Below are 18462 nucleotides of genomic sequence, written 5' to 3'. Positions count from 1 at the left end.
CATGGTCACACAGTTTCCCACAGGTGAGAGAATCATAGTCTCACAGTTCCCATCAGGTGAGAGAATCATAGTCTCACAGTTCCCATCAGGGGAGAGAATCATAGTCTCACAGTTCCCATCAGGTGAGAGAATCATAGTCTCACAGTTCCCATCAGGTGAGAGAATCATAGTCTCACAGTTCCCAACAGGTGAGAGAATCATAGTCTCACAGTTCCCATCAGGTGAGAGAATCATGGTCACACAGGGGCTTTCATCTACTTCTGAATTGGACCCGTGAAGGCCCGGGTTAGAATATACTGATCTTCAGTAACCCATGCTTGTCGTAAGAGGCGACTAACGGGATCGGGTGGTCAGGCTCGCTGACTTCATTGACAAATGTCATCGGTTCCCAATTGCGCAGATCGATGCTCATGCTGTTGATCACTGGATTGTCTGGTCCAGACTCGATTATTTACAGACCGCCGACATATAGCTTGAATATTGCTGAGTGTGGCGTAAAACTAAACTCACACTCACTCACTAACTCGTAGAACAACATACAGGGGTGCATTCGAGGACATACAGGCAAGGACAAACTGAATTCGTTGGAGTCACGTGATCCACCCATACAACACTGAATCAGCGTAGTAAACTTCCATATGTTACATTACTATTGACAGCTAAAAAGACAGACACAGAAAGATAACTGTACCTTTTTATTTGTAAACAAGTGTGTGTGTGTGTGTGTGTGTGTGAGAGAGAGAGAGAGAGAGAGAGAGAGAGAGAGAGAGAGAGAGAGAGAGAGAGAGAGAGAGAGAGAGAGTGGATCAGAATGAAACCACACAGACACACATACACAAGATGGTAAAAACAACTAAACATATTGCAGCCGATTCGGCGGTTTTACTTTACGCCGACATGCGCGTTTTAAGTCCATCTCAATTTCGGGCACATCGGGGGTGACTGGGGGAGTCATGACCGAGGCAGCAGTGGTGACATTGTCCTCAACAACAGAACACGTGTTGATGGCATCATCATCATCATCATCATCGACCTCTTTTGTTGGCGTAAGTTGTTGTGCAGGAGGGTGAAGTGAGGCGTGAGGCGACATGTGTCGGATGAGACTCATGTTGGTGGAGGGGTGCATGGAATGGAGAGGGGAGGGAAGATGGACCCGTGCAAGGGCAGAGGAAGCAGCTGGGGAGGTAGAAGTACAGGATGCAGAAGAAGAAGAAGAAGAAGAAGAAATTGGGGAGAGAGGGTTTACAGCATGTGGATTAGAGACAGATGTTATAGGCGATACTCGAAGCGATCGGGATGCGGGAAGAGACTGGGGTGTAGAGGATGGTCGGGTGGGAGGAGAAATGGATTCCATAGGGGGGTCATTCTCATTCGGACGATGTCGACGACAGCGTTCAAGAATTACCTTCCTAAACCGGAAGATATTACGTAACGCTGCAGCCGTCATCGTCAGATCGAGGAGGGACAACACCGCCTCCACCATTGACTCTAGATTGACTGAAACAAAATGGAGAAAAAAGGATCGTTTACTAAGCTACCGAGTAGAAAAGGAACATAAGAAATATGTAATACGAAGACATGATTTTAAAAAAAAAAGCATATTGTCTTCAAATGCTTTCGTTGTTAATCGTTAAGTTGGGTTGTCAAGTAAAACATCATCCTGGACATGGATCAGGAGATGTTCCATCACCAGCTATTGAAGTAAAGTTATAAGCATCGGATATATGTTCAGCAGCTGCAGCAGCGTTAGTCTTAGCAGTATGTGTTATTGTAGGTGAATAGATCGTTATAGAAGCGGTAGTAGCACTGATACTTGTAGTAGCAGCTGCAGCAACGTTAGTAACAACAGCAGCAGTAGTGGTGGCAGGAGTAGTAGTGGTAGTAGTAGTAGTAGTGGTGGTGGCAGGAGTAGTAGTGGTAGTAGTAGTAGTAGTGGTGGTGTCAGGGGTAGTAGTGGTGGTAGTAGTAGTAGTGGCGGGAGGGAGTAGTGAGTAGTGGTGGTGGCAGGAGTAGTAGTGGTAGTAGTAGTGAGTAGTGGTGGTGGCAGGGTAGTAGTGGTAGTAGTGGTAGTAGTGGTGGTGGCAGGGTAGTGGTGGTGGTAGTAGTGGTTGCAGTGTAGTGGTAGTGGTAGTGGTGGTGTGGAGTATTAGTGGTAGTAGTAGTAGTAGTAGTGGTTGCAGGGTAGTGTAGTAGTAGTGGTAGTGAGTAGTAGTGAGGTGGTGAGTGTGTGAGGTGGTAGTGGTGGTAGTGGTAGTGGTGGTGGTGAGTGGCAGTAGAGTGGTGGTAGTAGTAGTAGTAGTGGTAGTGGTGTGTGTAGGAGTGGTGGTGGTGGTGAGTGGTAGTGTAGTGGTGGTGGTGGTGGCAGGAGTAGTGGTGGTGGTAGTAGTGGTGGTGGGTGGCAGGATTAGTGGTAGTGAGTGTAGTGGTGGTGGCAGGGGTGGTGGTAGTAGTGGTAGTGAGTGGTGGTGGGGGTAGTGGTAGTGAGTAGTGAGTAGTAGTGGTAGTGGTGGTGGCAGGATGGTGGTGAGTGAGTAGTGAGTAGTGAGTGGTGGTGGTGAGAGTAGTAGTGGTGGTGGTGGCAGGGTGGTGGTGGTGTAGTGGTAGTAGTGGTGGTGGTGAGTGGTTGCAGGAGTAGTGAGTGGTGAGTGGTGAGTAGTAGTGCAGTGAGTAGTGGTGGTGGTGAGGATAGTGGTGGTGAGTAGTGGTAGTGGTTGCAGGGTGGTAGTAGTGAGTAGTGAGTGGTAGTGGTGGTAGTGAGTAGTGAGTTGAGTAGTGGTGAGTAGTGTAGTAGTAGTGGTGGTGGTGGCAGGAGTGGTGAGTGGTAGTGAGTAGTAGTGAGTGGTGGCAGGGTAGTGTAGTGGTGAGTAGTGAGTGGTGGTGGCAGGGGTGAGTAGTAGTGTGTGTAGTGGTGGTGGTGGCAGTGAGTGGTGAGTGGTAGGTGAAGTGAGTAGTGAGTAGTGGTGGTAGTGGTAGTGGTAGTAGTAGTAGTAGTGGTGGCAGGAGTGAGTGAGTGGTAGAAGTAGTGAGTGTGGTGGTGGTGTGGTGGTGAGTGGTGGTGAGTAGTGGTGAGTGGTGAGTGGTGAAGTGGTGGTGAGTGGTGGTAGTGGTAGTGGTAGTGAAGTGGTGAGTGAGTAGTAGTGAGAAGTGAGTGAGTGGTGAAGTGAAAGTGGTGGTAGTGAGTAGTGGTGGAGTAGTGGTGGTGAGTAGTGAAGTAGTGAGTGGTGGTGGCAGGAGAGTAGTGAGTGGTAGTAGTGGTGAAGTAGTGGTGGTGGTGGCAGTGAGTAGTGGTGAGTGAAGTAGTGGTGTAGTGAGTGGTGGTGAGGATGAAGTGAGTAGTGAAGTAGTAGTAGTGAGTGAGTAGTGGTGGCAGGGGTGAGTGAGTGGTGAGTAGTGAGTGAGTGAGTAGTGGTGTGGGAGTAGTGGAAGTAGTGAGTGAGTAGTGAGTAGTAGTGGTGAGTAGTGAGTGAGTAGTGAGTAGTGGTAGTAGTGAGAGTGGTGGCAGTGAGTAGTAGTGGTAGTAGTAGTGAGTGGTGGTGGTGTGAGTAGTGAGTAGTGAGTGAAGTAGTAGTGAGTGGTGGTGGTGGGGTAGTGAGTGGTAGTAGTAGTAGTAGTGGTGGTTGCAGGGTGGTAGTGGTAGTAGTAGTGAGTAGTGGTGTGGTGAGTAGTGTGGTGAGTGGTAGTGAGTAGTGGTGAGTGGTAGTAGTAGTGGTGGGTAGTAGTGGTAGTGGTAGTAGTAGTGGTGGTGAGTAGTGGTAGTAGTAGTGGTAGTGGTGGCAGAAGTAGTGGTGAGTAGTGGTGAAGGTAGGGTAGTGTAGTGAGTAGTAGTGAAGTGGTAGTGAGTGAAGTAGTAGTGGTGGTAGTAGTAGTAGTAGTGGTAGTAGTAGTGGTGAGTGGTGGCAGGAGTAGTAGTGGTAGTAGTAGTAGTAGTAGTAGTAGTTGAGTAGTAGTGGTAGGGTAGTAGTGGTAGTAGTAGTGGTGGTAGTGGTTGTAGTAGTAGTAGTGGTAGTAGTAGTAGTAGTGGTGGTGGCAGGAGTAGTGAGTAGTAGTAGTAGTAGTGAGTGGTGGCAGGAGTAGTAGTGGTAGTAGTAGTAGTGGTGGTTGCAGGAGTAGTAGTAGTAGTAGTAGTAGTAGTAGTGGTGGTGGTAGTAGTAGTAGTGGTAGTAGTAGTAGTGGTTGCAGGAGTGTAGTAGTAGTAGTAGTAGTGAGTGGTGGTGGCAGGAGTAGTAGTAGTAGTAGTAGTAGTAGTAGTGGTTGTAGTAGTAGTAGTGGTAGTAGTAGTAGTAGTAGTAGTAGTAGTAGTAGTAGGTTGCAGTAGTAGTAGTGGTGGCAGGAGTAGTGTAGGAGTAGTAGTGGTAGTAGTAGTAGTGGTGGCAGGGTAGTAGTGGTGAGTAGTAGTAGTAGTGGTGGTAGGGAGTAGTAGTGGTGGTAGTAGTGAGTAGTGGTTGTGGTAGTAGTGTAGTAGTGTAGTAGTGGTGTAGTAGTAGTAGTAGTAGTAGTGGTAGTAGTAGTAGTAGTGGTAGTAGTAGTAGTAGTGAGTGGTGGCAGGGTGAGTAGTGGTAGTAGTAGTAGTAGTGGTGGCAGGGTAGTAGTGGTGGTAGTAGTGTAGTGGTGGTGGTGGTGGTAGTAGTAGTAGTGGTAGTGGTGAGTAGTAGTAGTAGTGAGTAGTAGTAGTGTAGTGGTGCAGTGAGTAGTAGTGAGTAGTGGTAGTGAGTAGTAGTAGTAGTGGTAGTGAGTAGTGGTGGTGGTGGTGGTGCAGGTGTAGTAGTGGTAGTAGTAGTAGTAGTGGTGGCAGGAGTAGTAGTAGTAGTGGTGGTGGTGGCAGGAGTAGTAGTAGTAGTAGTAGTGGTGGTGGTGGTGGCAGGAGTAGTAGTGGTAGTAGTAGTAGTAGTGGTGGTGGTGGCAGCAGCATTACGATCACGTTCACGTCAACACCACACACATTGTCTTGTCAGTTGATATGATTAATTCGCCTCCGCATGAGATGACCCCCGGAACCATAAACTGTTTGTTTAAGGTCATATTTAAATACCCTTTCTTGACACACACGGATACAGACAGACGGAACTAACGATGAGTTTCTGTGAATTTTACGAACCGAGCGATCATATTTCTCCAAAGGTAGTATTTCACTTTAACAGAGATACTTCATACTGCTCTTTTTCAAAAAAGTAAAAAAACCACAATTTATCAAACAGCGGACGAATTTACAACTTTATCCGCAATTGAGAATGGATAAACTTCTTTGTTCTCTGTATGGTGAGACACATGTCATCGGTTCCCGATTGCGTAACTCGATTATTTACAGGTCGTCGCCATATGACTGGGATATTGCTGAGTGCGGCGTAAACTAAACTCACTCACTCACCTTTGGTAAAAACACAAGTCAACTAGAAAATATATGTTTTAGTTGCGTCAAGACGCTAGTATCTACTACTAAAAGAGGACTGATTGTTGTCACCTATTCTAAAGAAAAAAGAACCCATTCTATGACACAACTCTAACAATTAAAATGAAGTTCGTAAATGAAAAAACCCTCCGTTTTAGAAACTGTTGATCAAGTTCAAATGTTCATATTTCTCACGCCACGTGAAACTACGTCTATTCCCTGTGAATGTACATGTACACACTTGTAGTTTATCGGTTAGTATAAAATGCGCGGAGCAGACTGCCTACGCGCTGTCGCACACAGTGTTAAAGCCACTCGTTGAGGTGACAGGAGAGACTAAACGATAAATGTATGTTTTAACGAAAAGGAACAGACATCTCGTATAGATCCGTTTTCTCACAATGTTGAGATGCACCGTTTTGGGCGATATGACGTTTGTCAAATCCATATGTATTGAAAGAGTTGACTGTAGTTCCTTTTCTGCGTTAGTCTTGTGATTTACACAACTTGGGGGCATGTTCATGACAAACTCATGTTCATTTGAGTGTTTGATATCAACTCCTTGTGCAAGCAGGTACACCTTTCATGATCGATGTTTCCAATAAGGTACGTTTGCTGACACCGAGCAAGACAACAAGTTGAAGAAAACAAGCACAACGATTATTTGAGTAAATATGGGAAAGAAGCCACAGAGAAATGGGAAATTTGAGTAAAATTGAAGTGAAAGTAGGATAAAAGACCGTCTGTCTGTGAGTCAAACTGCATGGTGAGTTCTAGTTATGTTTTAATGATTTAACTGATATTTATATAACAAAAGTGTAAAATTCATAATTAGCGCACAGTTTTTAAAATAGTGAATGTTCCCTGTGTTTTGCTTGCACAATCGATCACTCCAGACTTCTAGCCACCAACAATATACAGAAAGGGCAAACGAAACAGATTTCACTCTGCGGGTACCGTATTTCCTCTACCAAGCGCCCTCATGCTTATGTTTTCAACGCACTTCCAGACCCAGCGCTTGTTAGAGCCCCGGCGCTTTTTCGCGCTTACCGGGGTGTCATGACTGTAATTGTGAGCTGCATCACCCCCCGGGGCTTATTACCGGAAATACGGTGACTGTAATTACACAAGACGCCAATGAATGGCTGTGTAAAGTATTGTCCTAAGTTCGAATTCGGGTTTTTTACTTCAAACAATACTAGAGGCATGATATATTATACATAGTAAAGTTGAACAGTAAGTGATTGATGTTTGCATAAATTAATGAGGTTGATGTACAAGGTTGGAGGACAGGGGCGTAGCTACCATTATGAAAAAAAGCCCGGGCTTACACACGATTGTTGCTAAAATGGTTGGGGAAGCTTTCTGTGCTATCTAAATATGAAGCTTTGCAACCTATCGGGCTTACACGAAAACTTGGCTTGCTACGCGCCTGGAGGATGTTTACAGAAGAAGGCAATTGTTACACAAACAGAGTAAGCTGTATACCATGCCTCTAGTATTGTACATCATTTGCTTGATAACGGTGTTAGTAGCTACACCGAAACGTCGCTCATATTATATTAAAAAAGTTGTATATCCAAAGAGCTCTCCTCGTAGTTCATCACACCAACTTCTAAATGCCACTCAAACAATAGTGTAATATCTTATATTTATGTCAAGTATGTATCAAGACGGGCAATGTATATTGTATATTCATGTTATTTCAGAACGCTACAGCGTTCACCAACATGACTAGTAGCACTGTCAACCCCTTGTCGTGAATACGTGTTGTGAAGAGTTTGTCATATCAGGTTGACAAAATGATTATACACATGTATACATATATAAATGACAATCTACTCACATCAATGATATTTATATTTTATTCAATGCATGTATACAAACATGGTTAAACAATGATATTGTTAACAATGAACAGTTTTACAAAGTTTCCAATTTTCCAAAGTTTCCTGGCACCCCAAGACCCGATTTGCGTTTCAGGTACAATCTTTTTGCACCCCGTTACTTAGTATCGCACTTAGAGAAATAGGTTGTTACTCTATGTGGATGTCTTGGCATGAACAACTCAAGTCCGTCTGAGGGTCCACAACTGTTTATTCAGTCTACACTTTCAAGCATAGGCTCGAACTTCTCTGCAGCTTCTCTTCCAGGCCTATTGCCTGTCCCGTTATATACCCAGGGTTGGTCATTCTTGGTCCTTTGTCTTTGGTCCCCCCTTCGTATCTGGTCAGTGATGAGTCAACCTTCTTCGCTCTCCCCATTTGCTCTTAATCCTAATTAGGACTGTAATCATCATATCTGGACATTAATTATGGGTTTGCCTCATTGTCTTTATTGGATATCTGGGATGACTTGGCCAAAGTGTCCTTTGTCCAGTGTTCCGCTGATCAGGGGCTATTGTTTGATCCCCTGTCCAGTACTATATTTAGGGGACAGCACGTGTGTTCGATTAGCGTGGGATGGCTGGTCATCTGTTAGTGACCTCCCTACCCGCTGTCACTCCTATGGGTATTGCCCAGAGACAATGGCATCTCAATGACCAGAGCGAGTGTTTAATTACTTAACTTGCTTAATGAGAGGGGTCCAGCTGGACTCTAATATTCTACGCTGGATATACTTCCCCGTCGTATCGTAAGGACGTGACCTCACGTCCTTACGTGGAGAATGTGACCAATGACCGTGACCAACCCTGAGGTACAATTATGTTACATATAAATGGAGATTACAATGTCAACGGAGTACAGTATTTACATGTGAGTTACAAACGTACATTTGGTGCCATTATCTATCACATTTAGTTTTATGAAGTGATGGACATAATAGGAAAACAATGAAATAGTGGTGTTATAAGATGGACATACATGGAAGTTAGGATATAGCCCAGTTACGCAGTGAATTTAAATGATGGACATGGTAGACAAATTCAATTAGTGTCATTATAAAAATGTACATAAATGGAAGTTAGGATATAATGTGGACCCGTATTTGTCATTTTTTAAAACTAATAACATATATACAGCGCTACAATTACCTTCCACTGAGATATAATGCGACCTAACAGAAATATGGTGGTGTGTAAAGTGTTTGTGGAATCCAATGATGTATATGCAACAAACCATCATTGGTGTGTATGCATGGTGTGTGACAGTAGCAGACTTTAGTAAAATGTACGACCATGAGGGTTATTCCGGGGAAGGGTTGGGGGTTAACTTGTACACAGTCAGCATAACTATTATTACTATTTCTAAGCAGTTAAAAAGTGAAATCAACTGACAACTAAAAGTAAAACAACTGACCGGATATAATGTAAGGCACAAGGTATAGGTCCATCTTATGTCAATCACAGGCGCTCTTTATAGTGTAGTCTGTGCACTCATTCATCCTAATCACTACTTAACACATCCTTTGTGTTGACTACTCTCCTACTCACAAAACCTGTATCAAACTAATCCTCTAATGACGTCATCTTCAAATACACAAATTTTCCTTAGGTCAGCTGGCCCTATACTACCGGGACTTGTGGGGGAGTGAATGATCGCTCTAAACACTCTCCCATTGGTATCGAGCACGCCTGTGGACCTGTCCGTGATCAAGAGACAGGTAGGCGGTGGAATCCATCAGCTAACCCTGCCGCAGAGCGACAAACACCTGGTGTCTCTCCAGGGTCCCCAGACAATGGCGTGATGGCTCTTTTGTCTGTGGTTGCCCTGTACCTGATTCCGACAGCTGACACTTATATACTACTCAAAAGAAAAAACACATAACATAGATTTTCAGGTCTTGTCTCTTAGGATGAATCATTAGTTACTTTAATATTAGTGTATTAGTTACTTTAATATTAGTGATAGGTAATAAAACCCCTCGAATTCTGGCCATGTTACTGAAGTTTTATAACATGTACTGTCGGTGTAAAGGCATGCCTAAACTTACTGAGACTCAACGGAATAATGCGATTGGACAGATGAACAACAATCAGCGCTGGCAAGTCGCCTACAACGTATCCTGGAACACCATGTGAACTACATGGGGTTTCTGCCGAGACGTGCAGATGAGAGATCACGCGTGAATAGACGACGTCATGAACGTTATTCTGTGTTCAGGAAGAAAACAGATTTGGCGATGTGTGTGCGGCCATTCCGTACAGTGGTAGGACAGATTTTATTCACATTCAGCAGAATCTCACAGCTCGACGTTATTGTGATGTGATCAACAAGGTCACAAGTCATTCCAGTCATAAACAGATAAATCACCATTTTCATCATGACAATGCTCGACCGCATAACGCAAGGTTGACTACGGTGTTCCTGGTACAGAACAACATTCAGATTCTTTCGTGGACATTCCCAGGTCTGTCATTCGGAATCTGATTCTTTCCTCAAGCAGACGGTGTCAGGGTGTGATTGTCTCTAATGGTTACTGAATTCGTTTGATCTTGACATTTATTTACAGTGTGACTTACTGTTTACTAGATTTGCATCTATTGCAATGTTTTTTTCTCTTTGAATTATCCCATTTAAAGTCACTTCGCAAATGTCTGCATAGTTTATATGAAATAAAAACAAGTTGAAGTTGTTTCAGTCTCCCTTAGTAACTGACAGAAACAGGAAACCCAGATCACAAGTAACTGACAGAAACAGGAAACCCAGATCACAAGTAACTGACAGAAACAGGAAACCCAGATCACAAGTAACTGACAGAAACAGGAAACCCAGATCACAAGTAACTGACAGAAACAGGAAACCCAGATCACAAGTAACTGACAGAAACAGGAAACCCAGATCACAAGTAACTGACAGAAACAGGAAACCCAGATCACAAGTAACTGACAGAAACAGGAAACCCAGATCACAAGTAACTGACAGAAACAGGAAACCCAGATCACAAGTAACTGACAGAAACAGGAAACCCAGATCACAAGTAACTGACAGAAACAGGAAACCCAGATCACAAAAACACTTAAAACATACTCTGTGAAGCTTTAAGTCTGTACCCAAACATCCTTTATTTTGCGCTTCGTATGTATCAACAGAAATCGATTACTAAACTATCGGTAGTCACACATCGATTAACTGCTATCGGTGATTCAACAATTGCAATCCATAGATAGTTCGATGCATCGTTACAGCCTCTGTTTACTGTTTACCTTGTCAACACTGTTTGCTGCAATCATTGCAGTAACTTTTGTTCCGCCAACATGTCAGGTGATGCTCATATTTCACTTAACTTGTTGACAACAATCTGTTATATGCGTTTCTGTTTCTTTTTACGTCGTGTAGACCTATCACATGTTTCTGATTAAAATAAATACTAAGAAAACAAAAAATAACAATAGAAAACTGACACATTTTTTATTCATATAGATTGAATGATTACACCTTTATGATTATAGCTCAACGTGTATATTATAATCTTGAATCATCAATGTCATAAACTGTGGTATTACGTCCTGGATGACTTATATTCTTTGCACGTCAGGATGATTACTTGACCGCACTTTACGACGGACGAAGGGTAACAATCGAAGTAACGTTTTCCATTCACTCAAAGAAAGTGCAATGCCTTTGATGGTAGGTTTATCGTGTACAAACAGACGAATATCCAGGATCGTACTGTTCAGAACGTTGCATACATTGAGTCTTGTGGAGGAAGATAACTTGAACTGATGGTCAGGACACAACATGGCACTGACGTTGATATCGTTACAGTCAACATATGTCATCGGGTGCATCTCAGTTGGTGCAGTATTCCCCATTCGACTGTCAGAGCTTGTGATAGTCCATTCTGCGATAGAAGAACAAGTTAAAAATGATAACAATAACACCAGTGCAACACGAGGGATGTGTTTCTTCTTCACTCTAACACTTCTTTTGAAAAACATGGAGCAATGAGAATCTTCACACGTTTTCTTCTGCGTTGGAAGCTCAACACCAGCTCCCGTGAGTTGAACACACTCCTCAGCAGAAGCAGCAACACTCTGATATTCACAGTCCGTCATTTTCAGTGGTCCACGGTAGACTGACGTGAGATACATTCTATTGACATGTACTTATATACACACTTTTTACTTATTTTCATGACATATAACCTATTACTGACTAATATAATAATCATCAAAATTGGATACAGAATGACTATTTTGTTAGGTGAATCAATGAATTGAAAGTCAAATCATTTTCCATTTAAAGATGAATAACATTGACTACATACATATCCCCACTGATACAACACAATCTTGATTATTAATCACAATAATTAGTTTTTCATGAATAAACAATTTATTATAAAATAATAACAAGCTATGTTTTACCATCACTGTTATATGGTACAACACCAAAAATACCCTCAAACCTCTTTTGACATTACATAACTTTTTGTATTCGTTGCAAGGATTACATCGCGTAAGAGTTGACAATGGACCAATCTTCATGCGTGACTTTGCCACATGTATCACAATACCTATGTTCATCTTCCTCTATGGGATGCTGGGCGTCATGATTCGGCTCGCCACAGACAGTGCAGAAGATATATCTGATGGAACCCGCTTCCTCTGCAATATCATGTCCTCTGCACATACCTGTTTCTTCATCGTCCTCCTTATCGTTGATAGCGGGTTCTGTTGACTTTTTGTCATCACCGATATAGCATTCTTTTGTCTGACCATTGATGATAGAGGAGCTCGATGACTGTTCGTAGTTGGTAGGAAGCCCCACCTGCTCTGAACAGGTTTCTTCTTCTTTTTCAAATATGTAGAACAACAGGTCGTTCACCATGTGCCTTTTCTTGGTTCGAAACTGACCTTGATAAACAATATGGGTACACTCAGAAGCTTGGTCGGTAAACCTCTCCGGGATAAGGACTTCCATTCTGCTGCCCGATGTAACGCTTTCATTCTGGACAACAAACTTGAATAACTGGACAGTTCCCGTCTCTCCATTTATCGCGATCATTTCTCTGCTTAATACTTTCAGCGGTTCGTTCTGGGGGAGTTCGCTTACTTTTATTCTGTTGTTGCTAAACTTTTCCAGTCTTCTCCTGTAAAACTCGCTTGCAATTATTCTTTCACATTTACCCATACTTGTTTTCGTTGCTTTGGACATCTCTTCTTTTTCTGAAATAGATATATTTATATAGGAATATTTACTTAAAGGGAATGTTTGTTTATACTCATTTTAAGTTTCCTTTTTATAGGTTTTATTGTTCGTGATTGGATTATTTAAACAATAACATTTCCCACGTTTCTCGTTCCTTGGGGATTCTTTAAATAGTACTATAAAGTGTATTAGAATACAGTTTTAACAAACAAACAAACAAACGAAAAATAACATTGTACTTACCAGTCAAGTCTCAGGCGTTGGTACGAAAAAATGCGTGACACGAAAGGTTCCTTCCGGTCGGTCTGAAACCACGACGATAGACAGGTGCCCGTTATATATAATTTCTTCTCCGCTGGATAATAAATGACATAACGCACGTCAATCTCTCGCAGTCGATGCCAGCTACGCGGCGAGGCAGGAAAACGGTCGACGCCATCGCCGACTACGGAAACTGTAAACGTAATAACTAATAATCAGTCATCCGTCGATTTTCAAAAAAAGAAAAGAAAAAGGCGATAGGACTGTCGCGCACGGCGTTTAACGTCGTCATAACGCGTCAACGTCGAGCTCGAGGTATAATAAAAACGTCACGATTCGAGGACGGGAGGTCATTCAATTACAATAGAGCTACTGTCGCCTCTCCTCAGCGACATATTGATTTTGTTTGTTTTTCCTGATCGACCAAATCTAATTTTCCCTCAAAATGAGACCTGTGATTAAACTCGCTTCTAGTACAACCTGAGAACATACACTGACATACACTGGTTGGATTGTCGCTGTTCTCACCAATCACTCGTGTACACGGGAAGGTTGGTGCCTGTGGAAATTTTCGATCAATGATGTTGGACAGGGAAAGATGAGGAAAGGGGAGACGAAGGTTGTTGTAGAGTTGGCGGTTAGTTGAAGCACAAAAAGCAATACCGAGGAACGCATCTACAACTGACATACATTCCGTGACAGTGTAATTTATTGTTGAGCAATGTTGTAATTGTACTAGTATTCAGTTGTTCTTGGTAAAATTCAGGGGGGTGGGGAGAGGGGGAGTATTTTTTTTGTTTAACACATAAGCCTCTCTCTCTCTCTCTCTCTCTCTCTCTCTCTCTCTCTCTCTCTCTCTCTCTCTCTCTCTCTCTCTCTCTCTCTCTCTCTCTCTCTCTCTCTCTCTCTCTCTCTCTCTCTCTCTCTCTCTCTCTCTCTCTCTCTCTCTGGGATCCAGGAGATACAAAAGTCTCCGCATTCAATGTCGATCTGAGGAAATCAATCCGGCACTCCGCCATGTCACCTCCACCCTACGGGTTCCTTGTGTACTAACAGCCTGCCAGAATGTGGGGCTGAGTTGTTGCGGACTGTAGCAGAACAGCAGGGACATGGCCTTGTACCGTCTACACCGTCAACGCGGACTACCAGGGACATGGCCTTGACCCGTCTACACCGTCAACGCGGGCTGCCAGGGACATGGCCTTGACCCGTCTACACCGTCAACGCGGACTACCAGGGACATGGCCTTGACCCGTCTACACCGTCAACGCGGACTACCAGGGACATGGCCTTGACCCGTCTACACCGTCAACGCGGATTACCAGGGACATGGCCTTGACCCGTCTACACCGTCAACGCGGACTACCAGGGACATGGCCTTGACCCGTCTACACCGTCAACGCGGACTACCAGGGACATGGCCTTGACCCGTCTACACCGTCAACGCGGGCTGCCAGGGACATGGCCTTGACCCGTCTACACCGTCAACGCGGGCTACCAGGGACATGGCCTTGACCCGTCTACACCGTCAACGCGGGCTACCAGGGACATGGCCTTGACCCGTCTACACCGTCAACGCGGGCTGCCAGGGGAATTGCCTTGACCCGTCTACACCGTCAACGCGGGCTGCCAGGGGAATGGCCTTGACCCGTCTACACCGTCAACGCGGACTGCCAGGCAATGGCCTTGACCCCTCTACACCGTCAACGCGGACTGAAATGGGCACAAACTTTAGGGTTCGAGTTTTTCGGAGGCGTTCACGAAGTGAGGCGTCATGGGGCGGCATTTGTGGCCAGAGAATAAGAAGACTGGTAATAATCCGAGGAAATCTGAATGCCAAGGGATACAGGGATGAAGAGTTGAGACCTTTTCTGGTACTTTATTTCGAAGTAGAGCCATTTTGCAGCTCGACAACGCAAGGCCTCATACCGCCAGAATTTTTCGAGAATACCTGCACAACGTTAACGTCAACGTATTGCCTTGGCCAGCGCGTTCTCCAGGCATGAACCCCATTGAATATCTCTGGGATTATCTTGATTGTCAGCGGAAACGGTGTGTACCAGCTCTAGCGAACCGACAGGAACTTGAACAGACTCTCTTGGACTTATGGAACAGGATTCCTGCTGACGTCATCCGCCGACTGACGACGTCTATGAGGAGACGTGTGTTGCCGTGTATATATGCCCAGGGTGGTCACACTCGCTATTGCTGACGTGTCCCCTGACTCCCGTCTCATTATGTGACTTTTTATGCACTTTTTTAATGAACTCTGATTTGTGTAATTTTTAATTTGGACTGTTGCTTAATTGCGGCAAATGCAAGACCAGCATTACAATGACTTTTCAGTCAAAATATTGGAAAATGATATTTGGTTGTAAAATTATTATCATTAATCTCATATATGACTTTTTTCTATTTGTTTGGTCAAATGTGAAGTCGGTGACAACTTTCTTTGGCCCGGTAGTTTAGTTTGACATATCTCTGACAAGTGTCCACGACAAATAGTGTTACACATTTAATGGAAGTGGTGAAGAGGTAGGTTTGGTTTAATGTGTTGTTAGACAATTTCACATATGGATAAACACCATATCATTTGACAGATAAGACACTCGGATCCTTTATTCACCTTAGGTTATTACATGCGTACAATCGGAATGATTACTTCGGTAACACAAATTGTCAATCCTCCTTTACAAAGCCATGAATTTTATCTAGTTTTATTTTTTTTACAATTCCAGTCATTCCAATCACTTCAAATTATTTTATAATTATATGTGCATGTAGATGTACATTAACATCAAATTGTCATTTAGGTGTTATACTTAAAACATTTATACAGGATTTCTGAAAGACCAGAAGGCATGAAAGCTTGCATGTTTTCAATTTGAAAACTTTGTTGTTTGATAGTATCTATATATTTCTTGTTGTAAAGGTTAAAATTTTGTTTGACTTTCTTTATGTTACATATATATATATATATATATAGCATAGATTTTGTTATAAGAATTCTTGCATTCAAAGGGTTATTCTTTATACCCTTGAATCCAAATAATATATTAATTTTTTTTAACACACCCACTATTATGTTGCAAGATGTCAGAGATATGTCAGTTGATAAATATTCGGACAATGGACCTGACATAGTGGTAGTCGTCTGTATGTGTCGACTTTCTCCCTCGTGTCATCTACTGTTTTGGCGGCTGGTGTGTTTGAAAATAGTACGAGTGTTGGTCCAAATGATCTCTTTAATGTCAATCAGGCACGTGTTTATTTATTCCATTTCACAATTCCGAGTGAGTATTCTTCTCTTCAAATGGTTGTTACATTTTAAGACAAACAAATAAATGTCAGTGTATTTGGTAGGTGTCCTCCCATTACGAAGATAGCCAGTTCGCAGACACCTTAAAACAACAACATTTACGTTGAACAGTGAACAGATTATCTACTACCTACACCTTATAATGGAATAGTCCAAATAAAAACACAGGAACAAACTGAAGCTATATTATTTATTTTGAAAGATTGACGAAGAGACAGTGATTTGATGTTTTATTGCTGTAATATAAAAACAGTTTATTTCATAAACATTTCGGTTTAACCATCTAGTCTAACGGGTGTCGGCATCATCGTATTGAAAACATAAAGAAGTTATATGTTTTGCACACAATATTAAGATATATGACGAGAGCACTTAATTACGATTTATTTAGAATAAATATTTCAAATATGACGCATCATGTGAATGTGGCCATGGATGTGAGAATGTTTTTCATTACTTCCTTGAATGTCCATTCTATACTAGTCAAAGACATAAACTGTTACAATCTTTAGAAAGTATTGTTAAAATTAGAACAGTGATTGGTATTAATCGTATCTTACATGGCAATGCAGGTGTCTCATTTACTGCAAATCAGAATGTTTTCAAATATGTACATATCTATATCTCTCCAACAAAACGTTTTCTCAGTTAACTTCTGTTGTACATATGCTGTTAGTGGGAAGGGTCTTTTCTATCAATAAACACAATCAAACCTCTCAGTGACAATGGGGGCGGTGGGGTAGCGTAGTGGTTAAAGCGTTCGTTCGTCACGCCGAAGACCCGGGTTCGATTCCCCACATGGGTACAATATGTGAAGCCCATTTCTGGTGTCCCCCGCCGTGATATAGCTGGAATATTGCTAATAGCGGCGTAAAACTAAACTCACTCACTCAGTGACAAACCTGTTTTTATATTCGATAGTAATTGATAGTAAACTCAATTCTGAGAAGAGAAATCATCTATCATTTAATCACAACAAAGTTCTATTCACACACAATCAACTTCTCAGTAAAGAACCTGTTTCAGGCTCACCCTACTCTACTCACTAGACAGTAGATTGTTCCATTATACCCATAGGTGTTACCCTAATTAACCTTCTAGTTCAGTGTCAGTCAAATGGGTGTCTGTCAAATAGGTGTCCGTCAATTGAGAGATAACAATTTAGTATTTTCGTCTTGCGAGGCGCGTTAGCCAGACCTGTGAACGAGGTAATTGGCAAACAAAAACAACAGGCTCTGCTACTAGACTGCGCTCAAGTACTCACCCGCGGCGGCCCCAATACCTCCTGCTTGACAGAAGACTTCTAATGCGTTCAATGTGCACTGATAGACAATTAACACTTCCCACAATATGTGTCATATATTCCTACTGTTCCCTCAAACGTGTATCTCCTTGTCACTGTCAATGTGTCGACATATGTATTATGTACCAAGTTCGTTAATCATTCTTTGACGATCTAGACTGAAACGTCGTCTTACAATATGGCATGATAAAGAGAGTATAAGATAATAAAGAAGTGATTATCTTTGAATTGAGTCTACTTTGTGATCCACCAACCTTCGTGAAATTACGTCTCGCACATATCAATCACTCAACATTTCCTTGTTTGCTAATTACCAACAAAACAACGAATGCGATCGCCAGTGTGTCGATTGACCAGTGTAATTGTGTGAACAACATGCAATTTAGCGAACCATCCATAGATGTTGTGGCTTCCAGGTGCCAGTGCTGTTGTTTGTTTTTGTTTATTTGTTGGGTTTTGTTTGTTTTGTTTGGGTTTGTTTTGTTTGTTTGGGGTTGGTTTTTTTTTTTGGGGGGGGGGCGTCACGAATTTCTACTCGAATAACAGAGAACGCTGGCTATGTGACACGTGCACATTTTGTGTTTAATTATCTCACGCATAAATACGTAATTCAGTTGCTGTGGTCATTTTAGTCACATAACAAAAACTGGAATGTGGATTTTCAAACTGTTTTAGTAAATATCAAAACTAAAGTTAAAATATCCAGCCCACACATACATCTTAGTTTATTAAAGTCCACGAGAAAACAACTCATAAGAAACTCTTGAAATATTGCTTATAATGTTTGTCTGGGGAAAAACATGTGCATTCTTGTAATCAGTTGAAAAATACGCTAATAATCAGATCTCTGAAATACAGAAATTGAATTACAAGTAAAAATCATGTGTGCGTGCCAGCGTGCAGCTAGGGATATCTCAAGGTACAGAAAAATCCCTCACACGGCTTGGGTGTTAGAGGAGAAAATGTCGGGGCATGGAAAATGTTCCCGGTTTTTGTTTAGCAAAATACGAACACCGCACCACAACGGAACTTCCTGTCTATTTTAAGAACAATCTGAAATCCCCGTGCAGCACCGATTGGTCGGTGGCGGTCACGCTCC

General features: G+C 42.5%; 1 protein-coding gene across 1 annotated transcript; it reads right to left on the bottom strand.

The window, feature by feature from the left end:
• Nucleotides 1–1883: 1883 nt before the first annotated feature.
• Nucleotides 1884–12252, bottom strand: LOC124269807 (integumentary mucin C.1-like; the record flags this gene model as incomplete). The annotated part of the gene is made up of 5 exons (XM_046704842.1): nt 11964–12252; nt 11019–11170; nt 4773–4829; nt 4079–4168; nt 1884–1976 (listed from the first exon to the last, which is right to left on the bottom strand). Coding segments are annotated over exons 1-5 (681 nt in total), but the record flags the coding sequence as incomplete, so codon positions are not given.
• Between the last annotated feature and the right edge of the window lie 6210 nt (nt 12253–18462).

This window comes from Haliotis rubra, unplaced genomic scaffold (assembly GCF_003918875.1).
Source record: "Haliotis rubra isolate DU_JTF1 unplaced genomic scaffold, ASM391887v1 Scf1477, whole genome shotgun sequence".
In the NCBI taxonomy this organism is placed as follows: Eukaryota; Metazoa; Mollusca; class Gastropoda; order Lepetellida; family Haliotidae; genus Haliotis; species Haliotis rubra.
The sequence above is the reverse complement of the archived record's forward strand: the minus strand, read 5'-3'. Positions and strand labels throughout refer to the sequence as shown.